Source organism: Amphibalanus amphitrite, unplaced genomic scaffold (genome assembly GCF_019059575.1).
Source record: "Amphibalanus amphitrite isolate SeventyFive unplaced genomic scaffold, NRLGWU_Aamphi_draft 000261F_arrow, whole genome shotgun sequence".
In the NCBI taxonomy this organism is placed as follows: Eukaryota; Metazoa; Arthropoda; class Thecostraca; order Balanomorpha; family Balanidae; genus Amphibalanus; species Amphibalanus amphitrite.
The window spans coordinates 167,137-187,230 of record NW_024881756.1 but is presented as its reverse complement, the minus strand read 5'-3'; the positions used below and the strand labels follow the sequence as shown (position 1 = coordinate 187,230).

Below are 20,094 nucleotides of genomic sequence, written 5' to 3'. Positions count from 1 at the left end.
GCTCCTCCACGGCTGAGGCAGCCGGGCCGAGCCGTGAGCTCCTCAGAGGGTGGATCGGATCCGCTCGGACACGGCAGGCGGCGCTCTGGCGTGGCGTAGTCGATTTGATCGGTCGAGTAGCCATAGTTTTCAGTTTTCACCGTTCGGTGTGGTCGGAATGGGGCCGACGCGGCGGTTAGTCACGTTTTCCGAATATCTTTATTGTCGCCGCGTGACGCATGCTGAATTTAGGAATTTTCACATCGTGTTGCTTTCGTTTTTCAGCGCAGTGGCAGTAGAGACAATGCCAAAATGGCGAACCGTTTAAATTACTCACTCGAATCCAGAGTGGTCGATCATTGATTACGCCGTGCGAACAGATTTTAGAAAGTAAAATCTCCCACATCGAGAGCATCTTCAAGAATTCTGAGCCAGATATCTGACACTCAACCGAACAGTCATACTCTTTTTTGACGTTGCAAAACATGACACGAGGCCTGCCATGTGCCGATGCCTCGTCACTCGTCTGTTCGTACCCCGCACTCATCTGCAGAACGAACGATGACTCGTCTCCGCGCGGCCGTGGAAGCAGGCCAGACGGCACGGCTGCCCGCCAGCTGCCGGTGCTGAGGTTGCCAAATTGAGCTTTGACCCTGACATTCGTCCGACTGCACCTGACATTCGCCCGCCTGAGCCAGTGAAGATGTAGATGTGGTCCGAGCCAAGTCGTACCGGTAGAGGCCCAAAGCTGGCCAGAGTCATCGACCAGTAGGTACTCATAAGTCACTATGGTGACCGGCTCGTTCAGCTGAATATGATTTAATGGACGGCGACAGCTCTGTTGTGATGTATTTTATGTTGTGTCGTGCAGCAGTCGCTGCATGAATCACCATACTTTTACACCGGCGATAATCCTACGTAATCCAGCGACTGTCACGGTTATAGCTTGTAAGGCGGGGTGAATAACAATGCTTTGATGTCTCCACAATCCCTTTTATGAGCATTTGAAACCGGCAACATTTTTACCAACACTTGCAGACACTGTTCTGTGGTGACCCTCTGACAGTTTCATGTCGGCGTGGTCGAATCTGGCAGTTTGAACTGCAGCCAAGATATGTGGAGATTCCCCTCCATTCACTGACCGCGGTCGGTCGTTCATACCGCGCGCTCAGTTCAGCACACGGGACCGGACGTATACCGTGTTACTACAGGCCAGTGATCCTTCCCGTCCGGGTTGGCCGGCCACCGCACTGTGGGATCAAGGCCCAAATACCACCCCTAATCCTCCCAGCCACCGGTAATCCGCCCAGTCCCGGCAGGTCAGGTGCCGCCGAGCGGAAGCGAAGGCGTTTTATTATCTAGCCACAAACGCTTTCGGCTACCTAAGCAGCATTCCTCCTTGCAGATTCTAAATAGCTGGTTTGAGGCGTTTTAAAACCTGTTAATCCCAGCGTTGGCGCTGATAATAACACTGGAATTTACTAATGCCCTATCATTTCAAGCAACGCCAACGCATTCACCACACCCACCTTCTTTCAAGACGTATCAAGTAAACTCACTGTTAATAGACCACGCTGACCTACTGTTAACGCCAGACCCCTTGAGACCCTAATTTTTCGCGATTACTTTTAAATGCGTGAAGGAATTTCAACCAAGCTCAGGACATGGCCGTTTCAAGACAGGCCGAAACTTTTACAATTTAGATATTTTATCGCCATTTCAATATTTCAGGCACTTGTCATTGACTCGTAATGTTAACTGTTTTTCCATCCTGGATAGAGGCTTTCTACGTCATATGACATTAGGCTCCGCCCACGACTGCGGCGTTGACCCGTGCCCATCAGCGACCTCTGTACAAACGACACCCCTGCCATCTGTGAAGGACTATGAATTTCGCTGACGCTTCACGTGCTATGAGTCAATTGCAGCAGACGGTCAAGTAAATGTTAGGCTCTTGTTGACTCTTGTATATAGGACCAAGAGGACCATCACTCCTCAACCTACTACTCAGTCGTGCTTCGAACAAACGTTAACGATTCCTAACAAATACGATTTTCGATGTAGGGTGTTCTGTCCGAACAAAGTCCATATTAGAACGATGGCGCGAGACAAAAGGCGCATGAAAAATGAAATGTGTTACACTGATGAAGAATGTGAAGAAAATGATAACGGGAAAAAAAAGGAATTTGAAATTTGGCTCAAAACTTGGTTCATTGTGGTATTGTTATTGCTTTGGCTCGACGAATGAATGAAATGTTTGCTTGCGTTTCCGTTTTTTCTTGATTGGAAAGATCCGGCACTTTTGTTTAATGTTGCAGACACAACATTATGGTCCTCCGGGCCGGATTCAGAATTAACGTAACGCACTTAAGCATTTGAACTCAGAACTTGCATCAGTATTTAGATTTTGAAACATATGCGCATAACGCTGTAACGAACTAGCGTAACCAATGCAGAACTATTATTTTAAGGTTTGAGGACTTTTAACGAGTTTCATATTTTCGTAACGTAAAAATGAGCGGAGATACGAGTACGTCGGAGGCCAGCCTGAAGACGAGGAGTGAGGCTGGAACCAGCACCTCAACAGCCAGTGCCAAGCGCAGGAAGGCTCAGGTGTCCCAGTTGAAGGCGCTGCAGGCCAGACGAGCGGCTGATGAAGCTGAACGAGCGCTGGAGTCACGAAGACGGGCGGCCACCGCTGCCGCCGCCGCTGCTGAGGCTGAGGCCCAACTCGTGATACAGGAGGCCCGGGCAGAGGCTCAGAGGGCTGCTGACGCCGCCGAAATCGATGCTTTAGAATTGCGGCTCATGGAAGACGACGATTTGAAGTCCCAGTCCCCGAACGATTTGGTATTTGAAGATAGAGACAGAGAGGGAAATGGAGCGCCGGCAGACCCTAGGCCGCCCTCCGGTGTCATATCAAGACACGGTCAGATGCAGCAGTTAACCGATGTGAATCAGATACGATCTCAGTCCGCTGCAGGGCCCCAGCGAGCTCACCTGCCTGAACAAAATGCAAATGCTGACGCCCGGGAGCGCACGGAGCGCTGGCTGAGTGAGCTGCCGTGCGGTGACGGCCAGCGCCGGACCTCATCACTGCCCAAGATAACGCTGGACGAGTTTGATTGCTCTCCACTCGAATGGCCACGGTGGAGCGGACTTTTCCGGGCTCTGGTGCATGATAACGGCGCTCTCTCAGACACCGAACGTTTGACCTACCTGCAGTCTTGTCTGACAGGCGAAGCGAGAGAAGCAGTGCGTGGGCTCTTATGTGACGGCAACATGTATGAAGAGGCACTGAAAGAGCTGGATATGCAATTTGGGGACCCTCGCGCGGTTGTAACAGCTACCCTTGATGGTGTCCTCAAGCATCACTCCATAAAGGAAAATGATGTCGAGAGCCTGATGCGGTTCTCTCGCGCCCTCCACGCCGCCGTCAGTGTTCTGTCCGCCAGAGGTTTCGAAGCTGACCTCGCTGCAGTAACAAACCTGGACCAGGTCCTAGAAAAGCTGCCAAGGTCACTGGCTTGGCAGTGGGGCCAGGTGGAGCTGAAGATGGCACCACGTCGTCCCACGCTGGGAGACGTTGACCAGTGGCTGAGACCGCTGGTGCTGGCTGGTCGCCGCGCGCTCAGTGTCTCTAGACAGCGGGAGGTGATGATGCCCAGAACGCAGCGGGTGGCTCCGGCAGAGCCAGCCGGTCGACGGAGAGGCAGCAGCCAGCGCACCACTCTGGCTACAGCGACGGCAACAGAGCCCGCTCCATGTCCGGCCTGCGATGGAGAGGCGCACAATCTGGATTGCTGTCCAGTTTTCAAAGCCATGGCGCCAGTCGACCGCCTGCAGCTCGCGCGTGACAACAGACGCTGTTATCGCTGTCTCGGCGAGTCACACTGGGCCAGCCGGTGTCGAAAGAAGTTGATCTGTGGAGAGAACGGCTGTCGTGGGAAGCATCACCCACTGCTGCATGTGCCCGATCACTCGAGTCGGCGCTCAGAGGAGCAGGATGCTCCCGCACTAGCTGCTGACCAGCCGAGAAGTGTGATGGCGACAGCCTTGGATGCAACGAGCGAGCCACGTAAAGCACTGCTGCAAGTGGTTCCCGTGAGAGTACTCGGCCCAGCTGGGAAGTTCGTCGACACGCACGCGCTGCTCGACTCGGGAGCGGACACATCATTATGCATTGAGAGCGTGTTTCGGGATCTGTCGGTGACTGGGTCGACGGAGAAGCTCACGCTCGGTAACGTTGAGGGTACCGGCATGACCCGGCCTACAATGAAGGTGTCACTGCAGGTGGCTCCGCTGTCGGCAGACGGGCAATGTGAGCCTGTAAAGGTGCCCGAAGTCTTCTCCGTTCCCCAGCTCAATATCCGGCCGCAGAGAGTCGATTGGTCAAAAAGGGCTCAGTGGAAACACCTGGAAGGCATCTCGATTCCAGACACCAACGGACGGAAGATCGAATTACTCTTAGGTGCTAATGTGCTGGAGGCGATTCTCCAGCGGGAGGCCCGAGTAGGTGGGCCAGGCCAGCCGGCAGCCATCCGGACGTATTTTGGGTGGTGTCTGACGGGCAGCGTGGCACAGCTTCTACCGGTCGGCTCCCGAGAAGTGCTGCATGTGGCCCACCGCTGTGAAGGCGAAGAGAAGCTGCAAGCTCTAGTGAGAGACTTCTGGTCTACCGAGGCCTTTGGAACAAGGTACAATATGAAGCAGCCTCGCTCTCATGAAGATCGACTGGCGGAAGAGATGATGGAGTCCACCACCAAGTGGAGAGGTGACAGGTATGAAACCGGCCTTCTGTGGAAACCTGATTGCGCCCCCCTGCCCAATGACCGTAGCATGGCCCTGCGCCGCCTCGAATCTACGGAGAAGGCGCTCCGACGAGCACCAGAAAAGGCTGCAGCTTACCGCGACACTATGAGAGAGTATCTGGATAAAGGCTACGCCCGTCTGCTGACCGAAGAGGAACTACAGAAGCATCATCAGAGGTGCTGGTATTTGCCGCACCACGCGGTAACCAGCGCGAGCAAACCTGGTAAATTCCGGGTGGTGTTTGACGCAGCGGCGAAGTTTGCAGGCACATCTCTCAACGAGAATTTGCTAACGGGCCCAGACCTGCTGAAACAAATCCCAGGAGTGCTGCTTCGCTTCCGCCAGCAGCCAGTGGCTCTTATCGCCGATATTGAGCAGATGTTCCTGCAGGTGGCGGTCCGAGAAGAGGATCAGCCGGCACTCCGGTTCCTGTGGCGGGATCTAGAGACAGACAGACCCCCGAGCACCTATCAAATGGACCGGGTCATCTTCGGAGCTCGCTCGTCACCCGCCTCAGCGAGTTTCGTATTGAAGAAGACCGCAGAAGAGTGGGCTGAAGACACTCCCGAGGGTCGTAAAGCAGCAGCCATCGTGGTAGAAGACTTCTACATGGACGACATGGTAACTTCAGTCAACAGCCCCGCCCAGGCGAAAACTATCGTAATCGAGGTGACAAAGCTGATTTCAAGAGGCGGGTTCCGGCTGCGAAAATGGCTCAGCAATGATAAGTCTGTCCTCGTCGGAATTCCTGTGCAGGAGCGGGCTCCCAGTACAGCTGACTTAGAGAAGACACTGCCAACTGAGAAGGTGTTGGGTGTCACCTGGGATGCCGAGCTGGATGAGCTTAGCAGCACGGCGCCCAGTGAGCTGGCTAATGTGCGGCAGCCGGCAACGAAGCGAGAAATACTGCGCGTCGTGGCGTCTATTTTTGACCCACTCGGATTCACCTCGCCGTTTGTGCTTCTAGCCAAACTGCAGCTGCAAGCACTCTGGTCTTGCCAGCAGGGCTGGGATGACCCACTCACCACAGAGGAATCTGATCGATGGGCGGCATGGATGGAGGAGCTGCCCCGGCTGAGTGACACCAAGCTGCCACGATGGTATGGCGTTCAGGAAGAAGCCCCTCTGAGAAGAGATCTCCACGTCTTCTGTGACGGATCTGAAAAGGCTTTTGGAGCCGTGGCGTACCTGCGTCACGAGTACTCAGACGGAACCATTCACTGTGCGTTTGTCATGGGTAAGTGCAGAGTCGCACCGCTCAAGAAACTATCTATCGTACGCCTGGAAACTCAGGCAGCCGTGCTGGCTGTGCGTCTGGCAGCGTCGGTTGTCCAAGAGCTCACTGAAGAGGTGCACCGGGTGGTGTTTTGGAGTGACAGCCAGGTGGTTTTGAGCTACATAGCCAACGACAGCAAGAGATTCCACACATTTGTGGCAAACCGGATTGCTGAAATCCGTGACTTGACCGAGCCCAGCCAGTGGCGACACGTTCCTGGTGAGGTCAACCCAGCTGATGACTGCTCTCGCGGGCTAACGGCCTCTGCGCTCACTAAGGACAGCCGTTGGATCCGTGGGCCCGATTTCCTGTGGAGGCCAGAAACCTGCTGGCCGGCTGGTAGTGAGCAGCATAAGCTACCTGATGAGGATCCTGAAGTTAGAGTGGTGTTAGCTACTCAACACAAAGCCAGAGAGACAACCGCGGTCATTCCTGACCCAGAGCGATTCTCAAGCTGGCTGCGCTACAGGCGTGTAGTCGGCTGGACGCAGCGATTCCTGATCAACTTCGTGGCATCTCACTCGTTCGAAGATCGCCAGAACGACTTGAGAAGTGGTCCACTGTCGGCTGATGAGCTGCAAGACGCGCAGAATCTTGTCATTCGGGAGGTGCAGCGTGGGGCGTTCACTCAAGAGCTTGCAGCGCTGAGAAGCGGAAGGTCCATCAGCACGAGTAGCTGTCTACTTATGCTCTCTCCAGTTCTTGATGAAGACGGCCTGCTTCGAGTCGGTGGGCGGCTGGTGAACGCCCCTCTGCCTGAGTCCGCCCGCCATCCGGTCATCCTGCCGCGGGACAGCCGCGTGACAGCTCTGATCGTGAAGGACGTCCACCAGAAGCTACTGCACGCCGGAGTCGAGCAGACACTGAACGATCTGCGACAGCTATTCTGGATACCCAGAGGGAGAGCAATGGTGAGGAGAGTCCTGCACAGCTGTCCGGTGTGTCGCCGGCGCCGCGCAAAACCGTGCCAGCCGAAGATGGCAGATCTGCCCCAGGCGCGGTTCGACACGCGGCACGTGTTCAGCAGCGTCGGTCTCGATTTTTTTGGTCCTATGCTCGTCAAGACGGGAGGACGGCATGAGAAGAGGTACGGACTGTTGGTGACGTGCCTCGCCACCCGGGCAGTGCACCTCGAGCTGTGCCACTCGCTCAGCACCGACAGCTTCCTCATGGCGTTCCGCAGATTCGTCTCAAGGCGAGGCAGACCGAAAGAGGTGTTCTCTGATAACGGGACGAATCTGCGAGCAGGAGAGAGGGAGATGCGTCGGCAGATCCAAGCATGGAACGTCCACGCCATCAGTGACCGCCTCGCACAAGATGGCATTAAGTGGCATTTTAACCCGCCAGAAGTGGATGATTTGGAGGCGATTACGCCGAACCATCTTCTGCTCGGCCGACGGGTAACTTGTCTGCCACCTGGCGTCTTCGACAACGGCGAGTCTGCGAGCAGGAGGATCTGGCGACAAACACAAGCTCTGACAGACCAGTTCTGGACCAGATGGCTGAAGGAATATGTCCCCAGCCTGACCTGTCGCCGCAAGTGGACAAGAGACATGCGGAACTTGGCGCCCGGCGACCTGGTTTTGATCGCAGAAGATAACGTGCCGCGGGGTCAGTGGCCCCTCGGCAGAGTGATTGAAGTGATGCCCGGCCCTGACGGCCGGGTGAGGTCAGCTCGTCTGCGCGCTCGTGGTGGTACAGTGCACCGACCGGCCACCAAGATATGCCTTCTCGAGGAGGCGAGATAACTGCTGACGGTGTCCAGTGATACCGGCGTCTCACGCGCGCGTGCGCGTGGAGGGGGGGGGAGGATGTTCTGTCCGAACAAAGTCCATATTAGAACGATGGCGCGAGACAAAAGGCGCATGAAAAATGAAATGTGTTACACTGATGAAGAATGTGAAGAAAATGATAACGGGAAAAAAAGGAATTTGAAATTTGGCTCAAAACTTGGTTCATTGTGGTATTGTTATTGCTTTGGCTCGACGAATGAATGAAATGTTTGCTTGCGTTTCCGTTTTTTCTTGATTGGAAAGATCCGGCACTTTTGTTTAATGTTGCAGACACAACATAGGGTATCTGTTTGAAATACGAGCGAGCCGTATGATGTGAAGCTCAGGCAATTAACTTATTATTGCGTTGTTCGATGGTTAAATAGCGATGTACAAATCGGCAGCTACTTGGTGACATCCGACATCCCATTATCGCATTATCTGCAACGCCATAGGCTTTAAATACAGGTGAATATTTCCTAACCTTATGTCAGTTAGGGGAGAGTGGGGTAAGATGCCCAGGGTGGGAAAGACGCCCCACCCCCTCTAGCGGCGAAACAAAGAATCGAACCTGGAAATTAATGTTCTTAGCGTAAAGCGGAAGCCTGCCTTGTCAACTGCACACAAATTTGCGAAGCTCAGTTGGGCAACGGCTGGCTGGCGATTGCATGTTTTTTATTTGCTGCTTTCAAAAAATATTTTGCTGTCAAAACATTGTAAATATCAAAGAAGGTAGATAATTTTTGCGTCCCTTGCTATAGTCGTGATACATTAAAATGCGTGTACTGTGTCCCAAACAGTTTGTTTCAGGGTGTAGTTTTATGGCTAACAAATTGTACTGATTTAATGTTACTTCGGTACCTCTGGGTAAGATGCCCCCTGTCCTGATGGGGAAAGACGCCCCCCTAAATTCGTAGGCTGTCCTTCAAGCATCCCATCAAATCATTTATTACATACTTGTGATTAGAGACAAAAGCCGATCTGGGACTATTGAGAGTCCAGTACGGTCGGGTGCTCCCCATGCCGGTCTCTCGGCCCATACAGCGACTTTTTGGGCGGCATCTGACTCTGAGAGCCCTCGCGACGGCCTCTGTGGGCCCCATTATTGGCTCCAGGGCCCCTCACGACATCCTTTGAGGGCTCCCACGTTGGCTCCACGGGCCGTGCTGGCATCTGAGATCCCCACGATGGGCTTGAGGGCCCTCAAGCATCATGAAGACCTATAAGGGCCCCACAGTGGTCTCCGAACGCCAACACGGAGGCTTGTTTGGCCGCGCTGGACTATGATGGCCCTAACGATGACCTCTGAAGCCCCTTACGACTACTTTTGAGGGCCCTTACGATGACGTTTGGTGTCTACTGCAGGCTCGAAGGGACTGCTGATTCGCTCACGCGATTCACGTGCCCATTTATGTCACTTATAGTGCAGGGGGCATCTTACCCAACGCCAGGGGGCGTCTTTCCCACCCTGTGGGGTAAGATGCCCCCTTTCACTTCTTCAGGGAAATGCTTTATAGCAAAAAAAGTTATCATATTTCAGGCACGAATGTGTGATATTTTTGGAGAAAAATGATGTCGGCTTCCGTTGAAACTCCAAGTTTTTGCTTTCCGATCGTCATTTTCGAATAAAATCTGACATAGTAAAACCCTGGGCATCTTTCCCCACTCTCCCCTATATGCCATCTGCCCGTCATATGCAGCTTATATAAAAAAAAATATCAGCGAACATATCAGCATTGTAGAAGCAATGCGCATTGAGCATTTATGACTCCTTAGTCATCATGTCGCTCTCTGGGCACTGTCAGCCAAGACGCTACGCACAACTCCGCCGGCTTTCGGCACCGCTCGACCGTCGCCCGTCCCCGCTCCCCGCCACAGCGAGAGTGACCGCGCGCCGGCCCGAAACCGCCGCAGGCCAAGACCACAGAGGCGGGGCTTAGCTGTGACGTCATAACGTATCACAGACTGACTGGTGATAGCCTCTACACACCGGATGAAAATCTTGCTCGAAATTTAACATTACGAGTCAATGACAAGTGCCTGAAATATTGAAATGGCGATAAAATATCTAAATTGTAAAAGTTTCGGCCTGTCTTGAAACGGCCATGTCCTGAGCTTGGTTGAAATTCCTTCACGCATTTAAAAGTAATCGCGAAAAATTAGGGTCTCAAGGGGTCTGGCGTTAACAGTAGTAGGCGGAAACTGCGAACCGCGGGCGGCTGAGCTTTGCCAGCTCTGACCCCTCCCCTGGCCAGCCCGCCCCCGGCGACTGGCCCGGTGCCAGGACCGGTTGGTCTGTGTTCTGCGCGCTATGGTCCCAAATTACCTCACCCGCCGCAGAGGACGTGTCTCATGGCGGGATGCACCCGTGCTAACGGTGAGACGTATGTGCACCTGGGCAGGACGTTTCCGGTGAGGCATTGCCGGATATACTCAAACACCAATTAATCACATCATGTAGATACAATCCGTCATTTTTTATAGGAAGGATTCACAAGGACAGAGCCACCGCTCAAGCGAAGCTTGTTGTGGTGGACCATAGCCTGACCATTGACCATATGGCCTGACCATGCATTGACCATAGCCATGCCATTTTCGGGACAAAGTTACCAACATTGCGCAGCAACAAAGAGCCAATAGACGCCATCCAGCCAGTCTTCACGCTGACAATATATGACCTTATGAAGAACCCGGGCTTTCAAAGCTAGGGTGCTTTGACGGCTCGAATGTCCTTGACACCACATAAGCCATAACACCACTACAAAGGACGTTTTATGCTCTTTACTATGAGCATCCGCCGTGCAAACTGCTAGTGCAAACTTACAAGTACTTGCTGTCAAGGCCCACTATTCACTAACAGTGTCTGTCACCACCAAATGCGGGAGTTGCACAGTGGTGCTTCGTTATTCATAATGGAACCTCCATAACCATCAGGGGGCTCAGGTCCATGTATGAGAGGACCGGCGCGGTGGGACCCCCGTCCACACAAGAAAGCGCCCATAGAGATAAAAAGAACAGACGATGGGCCACTGACGCTCATCCGGAGATATACCCCGCGTTCGATGTCTCTCGGACGACGAAGATTCTACGTCGTCCGGCCAATCCCGTCCAAGGTCAGCGGGGGCTTGGCTGCTGTTATGGAACGTGATTGGCCGGACGGCGTAGAATCTTTGCCGTCCGAGAGACATCGAACGCGGGGATAGTTTTATTGTCAGGTGGCACCTTATTAATCGGGCGGCATTATTAAGACCTCATCCGAGCTACCCAGGTGATAATTTGACTGTAACCCTCACAGTTGCCACGAATGATAGCAAACGAGCCATGTAGCATGACCCCCTGATACCCAGGTGGCTAGTTTCCATTGTGACCTCATTGTGACCCATGATGTGACATGATGTGACCTCATTGTGACCCGTCAACGGTGTGAACTGTACCTCACAGACCGTACCCCGCCTGGCGCCGCGGTGTCCTGTGGTTGACTGTTTTTGTCGTCTTGGACAAGGATCAGATGACACTGTTAGCCGAGTGGTGAATGGCGACTGCCGGTGCATTCGCAAGCAGGTTGACGCATACGCACTACGCGTGCAATATGCGCACTGTCATTTAGCGGAATTTCCACGGTGTTGGACACGGAACATGCTTCGTGATTGCGTTCACCTGGCGGTCGTGAGTCACTCGTGCCGTGTTTCGGCTGTAAACGGTACCCTACACGACTACCGCACAGTGCCTGGCACTCCAGCACTACTCCGCACAGACTGCCGCACTAACTGTGTCACGACTGAGTCCGTTTGGTAATGAGTAATAGTCGTCAGCGAGCAATTACCGCCGGGTTTACCGCGCGTCGCGGCCGACGCGTGACCGTCTGCCGGCGGTGTCTGAGTGGTGCACCGCGTGCACTGTGCACCTGTCGCCGGTGCACGGCAGCCGGCGCGGCGCTCCGGTCCCGTGAACATTGGTGATACGGCCCGCCCTCCGCAGCTCGGCTCTGTGTGACGCCCCTGAGAACGAGCCGTGTTCTCAGTAGGGTGTGGTGCGGGGCGGGGCGGGGCAGTATGTGACTCGGGAGTCGGTCTCAGACGTGCCGACTCTCTCTCTCTCTCTCTCTCTCTCTCTCTCTCTCTCTCTCTCTCTCTCTCTCTCTCTCTCTCTCTCTCTCTCTCTCTCTCTCTCTCTCTCTCTCCCCTCTCTCTCTCCCCTCTCTCTCCCCTCTCTCTCCATCTCTATCTCATCTCTATCAGATGGGCTGTGGGTGTCCGGTCTAGAACACCAGGATCGAGGCTGAGAAGGCACGCTATCAATGGGCGAAAGCGGCCCATACGATGTCGCCCAAAGTAGAGACCGCCGACCGGACAGCAGAGGCCATAAACCGGACATCAAAACCCAGAGCAAAGACCGAACCGGCCGGAGCAGCGGCTCAAGATCGGAACCGTGTTGGCGCTGCATTCTTGCGGAAGCGTTCCGGCGTCGAGGAAAACACGCGGCGGCAGCTGAGTGAGATTCCAGCGGCTCTCTGACGGAGGCCAGTTACAGACGTGGCCCAGTTGTGGCGGTGTCGACAAACGTGAAATGGAACGTGTATGTCGGGTTCAGTGACTTACGCTACACGTTGCGGCCCGTGCTCTCAACATGGCACGGAGATTGGGCACGGATATTGTTCCGACCGCGCCATTCGTAATACAGTTACTGGACTCGGTCATTCTTTCTCGCCGGCCAGTGAATGGCTGGCGTTGGATTCTTCTACGGGTTCCCACAATGTGTAAGTTACGGAGAAAATCTTATCAAGATATTTGGTGAATTGTAGGATTGGTGTTCAAGTTGAGTTGCTCTTCAATGATAGTTTACATGTTAACAAATTGTAAGCACCTTACGGTTGTCGAAACACTTATTTTCATCAGAGGATCCAACATATGCATGGGAAAAGACGATATAGGTAATCTGCAATACCGACTAAAGAAACGGACAACAAAAGGTTCCTGAAAACCACAAATATAAAATGCAAAAAGGCAGAAATAAATGACAGCATGGTGTGTCCAATGTGTTTGTGTCTGAATTTACCGGAATTTACGCACCCAGTTGATTACCCAGTAAGCTGATGTAAGTGCCGTTCCCGTTGTTGGCAGCGTCTGAGCCACCCCCTCCCGTCCTGTCAGTCTCCGAGCTGACGTAACTGTATTTGGCCGGACCGCCAGCTCGGTCCTCCGCCAGCAGCGGCTCGGACCGGGGACGCGCCGGGGGTGTCTGCCGAGAACCGCTGCGGGGTCGGGCGCGGGTCAGGGGCCACCGTGTTTACCTCAGCTCGTGCAGACGCTGAGTCACGGCCACTGCAGCGCGGTGGTCAGCGCTGCGACGGGTCGACAGAGGGGCCCAGGGAGCGTCAGAGGAGCCCCGTCCAATGTCACAAACTGTGACGCCGCAGCGCGACGGGTGTGCCGTCTAGCACGGCGTCTGCAGCCGTCTGCAGTGCCTGGCGAGTTTACAGAACAGTGGCAAGAGACGAGACTGGTCTCTGCCAACGCCGTCCATCGCTCAAACTATGTCCATTTTCCTGAGGCGGCTTCACGCGGAGAGTTCGACACCCACCGTTAGAAAACGATCTCAAGGGTGGAGTCCCCTGTTCGGGTCATCAAATGCTGTACTGTGGAGGGAGCGCCTGCCTGAGCGAGCTCTGAGAAGGATTCATCAGCTTCTTTGGTTCCAGCCAACAACCTGGCACTGGTTGGTTTTGCCGATGCTCCATGTCTCGTTAGACACGCATTTTTGTGGTGCCTACTGCTGAGGTTGACTTGACCGCACACACGCGGCCCAACACTTAAGCGAAGCTTTATTTGACTAAAATCAATGAGTTTTAAAGGGAGTGCTTAGTTCCATGACAGTGTGTTTTCCTTGTGCTAGTATTCTTTATTGCAGCAATGCACAGGTGTCCGAATTTTAGACAGTGCTAAACCAATTAGTTGTTTCCAGCACTGTTAAACGGCTTTATCACATCACTTGGACGGTGGCGGCTGTCATTGTTAGGAGCTTATTATACTTTTAACCACTTGAACCGGCCTCAGGCATATTGTGCCATCAAAAACACGGAACAATACACCATATAAATCTGTAACATTGTTCTGTGAAGCCTGGCGGTAGGTAACGGGCACTCGAGGCTCTCCTTCGGGGAAGGTCGTTCTGATAAGGTGTGGCTCATAAAGGTACCGTTCGTTCGTTTGTTTGTTTGTTTGTTTGTTTGTTTGTTTGTTTGTTTGTTTGTTTGATTGTTTGTTTGAATACTCTGTATTCGGCTATTCAGTTACCACTTACGAAAACGTTGAACATGGGTTATTGAGAACATTAATTATAAAAATAGTGCCGGCTTTAATGCTGATTGACATTGGAGCACGTCTGTACTACGACTGAACTTTTAAACCTATAGAAACGAGAAGAAGCATTCTAGACAGATGTGCCCTCATGCAATCATCGAGTCATCCTTGCTTCCGAAAGTGGACAAGTGATCCTGCCCTTCATCAACTGAGTCTCCGTCCCAAACGACGAACGGATACACTGCACTCCCTCAGACGGACACGTCGTACACAGCGGCAGGGTGAAACTGGCACCGGTCACCGTCCGCTGTTGCGGCGTGGTGGCTAATGCGTCACTAATGGTGCCATTGTCTGCACGACTGGTGCGGGCCTGACCCGCTGGCAACAGTCAGCTCCGCTCGGGAGCTGGGCGGGCGGCAGGTTGTTTGGTCATTATAATGTCATTTTGTTTCTTCAGTGTGACGAAATTAATCTGGGTGATAACCAGAAATGTGACAGGTATTTATTAAAACTTACTTTGTCGGTCAATGCTCTCTACCAAAACTCTGAATGCTTGTGACTGAAAGCGCAAAATCTGTAAGGTTTGTCGCAAAAAAAATCGCTAACTTTTCCCTGAAAATTCACCCAGAACATCGCTATGACCACCTTACAGTCGTCCATTTCTCTAACATCACCTCTCTCTATTCTCTCCGGCAGCCAATTTCCTGAAGGCGAACGTCACCAATGCCACGTACCGGGCCCAGTGGGTGGCCGAGCACGTGAACTACACACGCTTCCACTACCTGGACGGCATCAACGTCGACTTCGAGGACCCGATGGACGCCAAGGAGCCGGCCCGGCAGGCCTTCGTGCAGCTGATGAACGACACCCGCCGGGCGCTGCAGGATTACAACGTGATGACGGTGGTAAGAACGCACGCCACAACAGGCACTTTTTATCGTGAACTTGAGTTTCCATAGATCATCAGTGAGACAGTGTATTTATGATAAATCTTCCTTGATCATGTTAACCGGACGTGACATCAACGGCGTTTGCCAGACTCGCTTTGTGTGTTTATTTATCATTTCACCATCTCGGGCTGCAACGCCCGTTACTCTGCTGTCCCGTGTCTGGGGACGCCCCCAGGGCATCAGCATCACCCACCCTTCCCTTTCGTCGTACTGCAGCTCAGTTATTTCACCACTGCCTTCTGCCGTCCACCCTGCTCAGATTTTTCACCCGTCCCTCTCCTCTCGCCTTGCGCACAGCTCAGCGTGGACGTGCCCTGGTCGCCGGACTGCATCGACGGCCGCTGCTATGACTTTGTCGGCCTCCAGCGGCACGCCGACATGTTCTTCGTCATGGGCTACGACTTGCGCAGCCAGGTGCACAGTGACGACTGCATCGCCGGGTACGTGCCAATTGAGCTGACTTACCACAGAAGCGCAAAAAGGTTCTAGTTGATTATGTTAATTGATCGTTTGCCTAACAGCATGCATGCATTTTCCAAGAAGACAGGCCCCGCCATTTCACATAACTATATAGCGCGTTTGAAGTTGACCGTTCTGCTGCTCTTCTCTCAGTGCAAACGCGCCCCTGAACCAGACTCTGGCCGGCGTCCGGAAGTACCTTCAGCTGAACATCACTGCCAACAAGCTGGTGCTGGGCGTGCCGTGGTACGGCTACGACTACCCCTGCCTCAACGTCACCAACGTAAGGGCGCTCTCCAGGGGTCAAGGTCGCTGGCGTTTGTGTTGGTAGCGTCACGCTAGGCAGAATAATGACAATAGACGCTTTCATCAGCGCCATTAGTAACGGAGCTTTCATGTAAAAATTGTCTCAATTAGAGAAAAGTGAGGAGACCATCCGTTCTCCATTGGCAGTAGTGAAACTTGAGTAGGAAATCTAACTTGGCTGGTACGGCCAATCTCAAACAAACTTAAGCTCTCTATCGTCCGGTCCTTCCCTCTAATCCCATGCATGCTAGGCCCACACAATACGCTACATGAATGCCGAGTTCCGCCGTCGCCGTCCTTTGTGAGAAGCGTGCCGCCTCTTGCTCCGTGACTCACAATAGCCGTTTCACAAAAATACGCTCCTAAATACAGTGGATTGTCATGGAGGCCTGTGTGTAGATTCCTGATATGATGAAATGAATTACAGTTGCCTTCAGCCTGTCACGCGCCTCTCAATTTCATGCGAAGACAATATTCGTTGAGTCAGTGTTTGGCCATTTTACGTAAAACGCATACCTCCAAAGCACCAGAGCACGAGCCTCATTATGCCGCACAGTCATAGTGGCCCTCACGACGCCGTCTCTCGCTGTTGCCACCCTCAGAACGGCACCCGGTGCTCCATCGAGCGCGTGCCTTTCCGTAAGGTGAGCTGCAGCGACGCTGCGGGCACCGAGCGGCCCTTCAGCCGACTGGCCGTGTGGAGCAAGTACGCACTGGAGAGGTTCTGGTCCAACGCTTCGCAGTCGCCCTACTTCAATGTCAAGGTGGGACGCGATTAGTGGCACCGCTTAGAATGCTGTTGTGGGCAGTGTATTATAGCACCGCTTCTCAATTATCCCCATTGTATAGCTGTTGGTGGACGTGAAGTTTTCAACATTAACCCCGGCTAAAAGTTGTTAGTAATTTTAAAAAGTATGTTCGTTGTGTTGACTTGGTTTAAAAAAGTATTCGAAATTGCTACAAAAGGTCTTCGTATGAAGCATCTTGTCGACGATTGTCTTTGACTGACCCTCCATCCTTGCGCCTTCAGTTCGAGAACTGGAACATGACGCACCAGGTGTGGTTCGACAACTCGACCAGCCTGACGTACAAGTACATGGGCGCCGCCAGCCTGAAGCTGCGCGGCGTCGGCATGTGGGCAGCCAACTTCCTGGCGGCGGGCGACTCGGCCGAGGACCGGGCGCAGCGAGACGAGATGTGGGGCGCGCTGCCCAGCTGGGACTGGCAGAGCTCGGAACGACACAGCGGCGGCAGCGCGGCCGGCTCCCCGCAACGACTCGAGTACCGAGAGAAGACCGACCTCCACAGGAACATCGAGCTGAGACTGCTGAATAACGTCGCAACGAATCGGCTCGGAAAGTCGCCCGGGAAGACTCACTGGAAGGGTCCGATGATCAAGGTCAAGTGATCAGGAAGGTCGGCCCGAAGGGAGCTGGGGTAACGCAGAGGGGTCGATTGGGGAAGGAGAGACAGGGGTGCGTGGGGAGGCACGGAGGACGGAAGGCGGGGACGATGAAAGGACGTGTGGAAACTCTTCAGACTACACGAAACTTGGGCCAATTAAACGAATTAATAAGAGATCTTGCCGCTCAGGTTAAACGAATACGGAGCATATGTAGTAACAGTGAAAAGGGCATTAAAACGGCAGGAAACGTCTGCATTCTTCGGAAGCGAAGACAACTTAACCATTGGCCATCCAGGACCGGGCCATCCATGTGACATGAAATGCGTTTCAAGGGACGACGTAAAATCGGCTTACACGAACTGTATGAGCCATTACCGCTTTATTAGATTTCCTCATTCCACGGCATCCATGGTTTGAACGATTGGCGATAAAAGCATTGGAGTTTGTGGAGTGTGGACCGAAACATCTACGCTGTACAGTCTGTCTTAAAAGTACCGCGCAAAGTGACGGTGGATCCATCAAGCCTGACCGAGGAAGGGCCTGCTATAATTTGAAAGTCACCGAACCAATGGAGCTGGGGAATGGACGAGGATGTCCATTGCTTCGGTGACTCAAATTTGGCAGTCCTTCATCGGTCAGGCTTGATGGATCCACCGTCACTTTGCGCGGTACTTTTAAGACAGACTGTACATGTAACTGAGCTTGCGAATGGCTGTTTCATAGGACGGTGGCTGTTGATTGACCCGGGGTCATTGCTAGTTTTGCATTGCAAACTGCAATGATGTGGCATAAAAGACGGCCTGTGTGTAACCGAGTGTTTTAAGCTTGAGGACAGACTTGCACTCTTCTAGTTAGTTCGGCGACTGCTGTAGATATGTGCATAATGTAATATCAGTAGGTCAGTAGTAATTTCATTAGACGATTCAGTGTAGGTATTAGGTAGCGGCAGATGCCCTCGCATGTCCATGACTCTATTGACCAATGCCACAATACACCGACTTAGTAAATAAAGGTTGATTAGATCAGAACAGGTGCAACTTTGTACTGTGCTTATCCGGCGTCGGCGTGGTGTGCCAGGATATTTTGTAAGCGACTTGCGTCTAATATAGAGAAACGTTTATAACATGGTCAGGTATGCACAAGTGAAATGAAATATACGATGAGTTTTGCCGGTGCGCCGTCTCTGGGCATTCAGCGACGCAGAATACCACTTGCAACGAACGGGAGATAAGGGCTCTGGGGGATTACCTGGACAGGGCAGCGGTAACTGACTATAGAGCTGCCCCTACATCCCCAGTAAACATGCCGACGTCGGCCCGACGTCGGCCGACGTCGGGGTGACGTCGGCAACTCGGCATCGGCATGCCGACGTCGGCCCGACGTCGGTCCAACCTCGGCACGACGTCGGCTGGATGTCGGATATGCCCGCATGTTCCGACGTCCAGCCGAGGTCCAGCCGACGTCGGGCCGACGTCGGACCGAGATCAATTGCTGAAGTCCAGCCGACGTCGGGGCGACGTCGGACCGACATCGGCCGCTGTTTTGACCGTTAAAATAATATAAAATACATGTTTCATGTTTCATAAAGAGCTTCTGTATTCAAAATATCCTCAGGAAACTCAAATCTTCCTCCACGCCACCACCCCCTGATCCGTACTGGACGGGAAACTTTATCCCATTTGGGATTGCCCGTAAGCCGAGCTCGCCCGTAGCCGGGTGCGGTGAGTGCTTGGGGGCTGCTCGGCCTATCCTTTGGTCAGGCTCAGCCCCGGCAACTCACCAGGGCCGGGCCCAGTTCATATAGAAAGGCCAGTCGGCAAGTGTCACTTTGCCAAAGTGCCACTTATCAAAGGGACACTTTGGGAAACGTTGGTGCAGGTGTGTAAGAGTGGCTATATGAATCCATTGTGGGGTCGCCCTTTCCAATAAGTGTCACGTAACAGCAATGGGACCAGGGACTCTATATTAACTGGACCCAGGGTGTTCGCCAAGAAGACCAATGTCTCCATGCTATGATCCTTCCGGCTCTGAAATGGTCTTGTCAGACCGAAAGGGCATAAGGCAACAAAACAAACCAACTTCGTTAGTTGGCTGCGTGGTGTAGTGGTTAGCGCACTAACCTCGCATTCGAATGACACGGGATTCGAATCCGATCACCGACTGATGCTTTTGGCCTGTTGTCCCAGTAAACATGCCTACGTCGGCGACTGGGGGGCTCGAATCCCGCCGCCGGTTGATATTTTTGGCGCGTTGTCCCAATAAACATGCCGACGTCGGCCCCGTCGGTCCAACGACAAACGATCTCGTCAACCTCGGCAAACGATCTCGGCCCGACGTCGGCTGGACTTCGGCTGGACATCGGAACATGCGGGCATATCCGACGTCCAGCCGATGTCGGGCCGAGGTTGAACCGACGTTGGGCCAACGTCGGCATGTTTACTGGGTCCTAACTGCTGCAGGATTACACGCTGTGACCGCGCTGAATAAAACCGTGATGGAACGTCGTCAGATGATGCTAAAATAAATATGGCATTTAAATATAATTTTGAGTCTGCACTGAAGCACTGAAAGAGGCATCACAAAAGGCCCTAAATCAAAACTGACCATGCAGTAGCAGCAGTAGATTCATACAATACAACGTGGGTTCATACATCTTGCACCGTTCCGTGCTTCTATCCTCAGGATACTGAAATCCTTCTCCTCCACGCCGCAACCCCCCTCCGGGCTGGACAGGCAACTTTATCTCATGCGGGCTGCTCCCTTGGAGCGGCACCGCTGCTCCTGAGGGAGCGCACCCCGTAGCCGGGTGCAGTGAGTGCCTTGGGGCTGGGTGGCC

General features: G+C 53.3%; 1 protein-coding gene across 1 annotated transcript in view; it reads left to right on the top strand.

Annotated features, from left to right (window-relative positions):
* LOC122386739 (di-N-acetylchitobiase-like) overlaps window positions 1–19,801 on the top strand; it is a 40,845-nt gene extending 21,044 nt beyond the window's left edge. The window contains exons 4-10 of the mRNA XM_043376253.1: window positions 14,835–15,043; window positions 15,386–15,528; window positions 15,701–15,830; window positions 16,456–16,617; window positions 16,884–17,728; window positions 17,942–18,548; window positions 19,703–19,801. Coding sequence (XP_043232188.1) covers window positions 14,835–15,043; window positions 15,386–15,528; window positions 15,701–15,830; window positions 16,456–16,617; window positions 16,884–17,261 — 1,022 coding nt within the window. The 3' untranslated portion in view covers window positions 17,262–17,728; window positions 17,942–18,548; window positions 19,703–19,801. The remainder of the gene's footprint in view (window positions 1–14,834; window positions 15,044–15,385; window positions 15,529–15,700; window positions 15,831–16,455; window positions 16,618–16,883; window positions 17,729–17,941; window positions 18,549–19,702) is intronic.
* The last annotated feature ends 293 nt before the right edge of the window (window positions 19,802–20,094 follow it).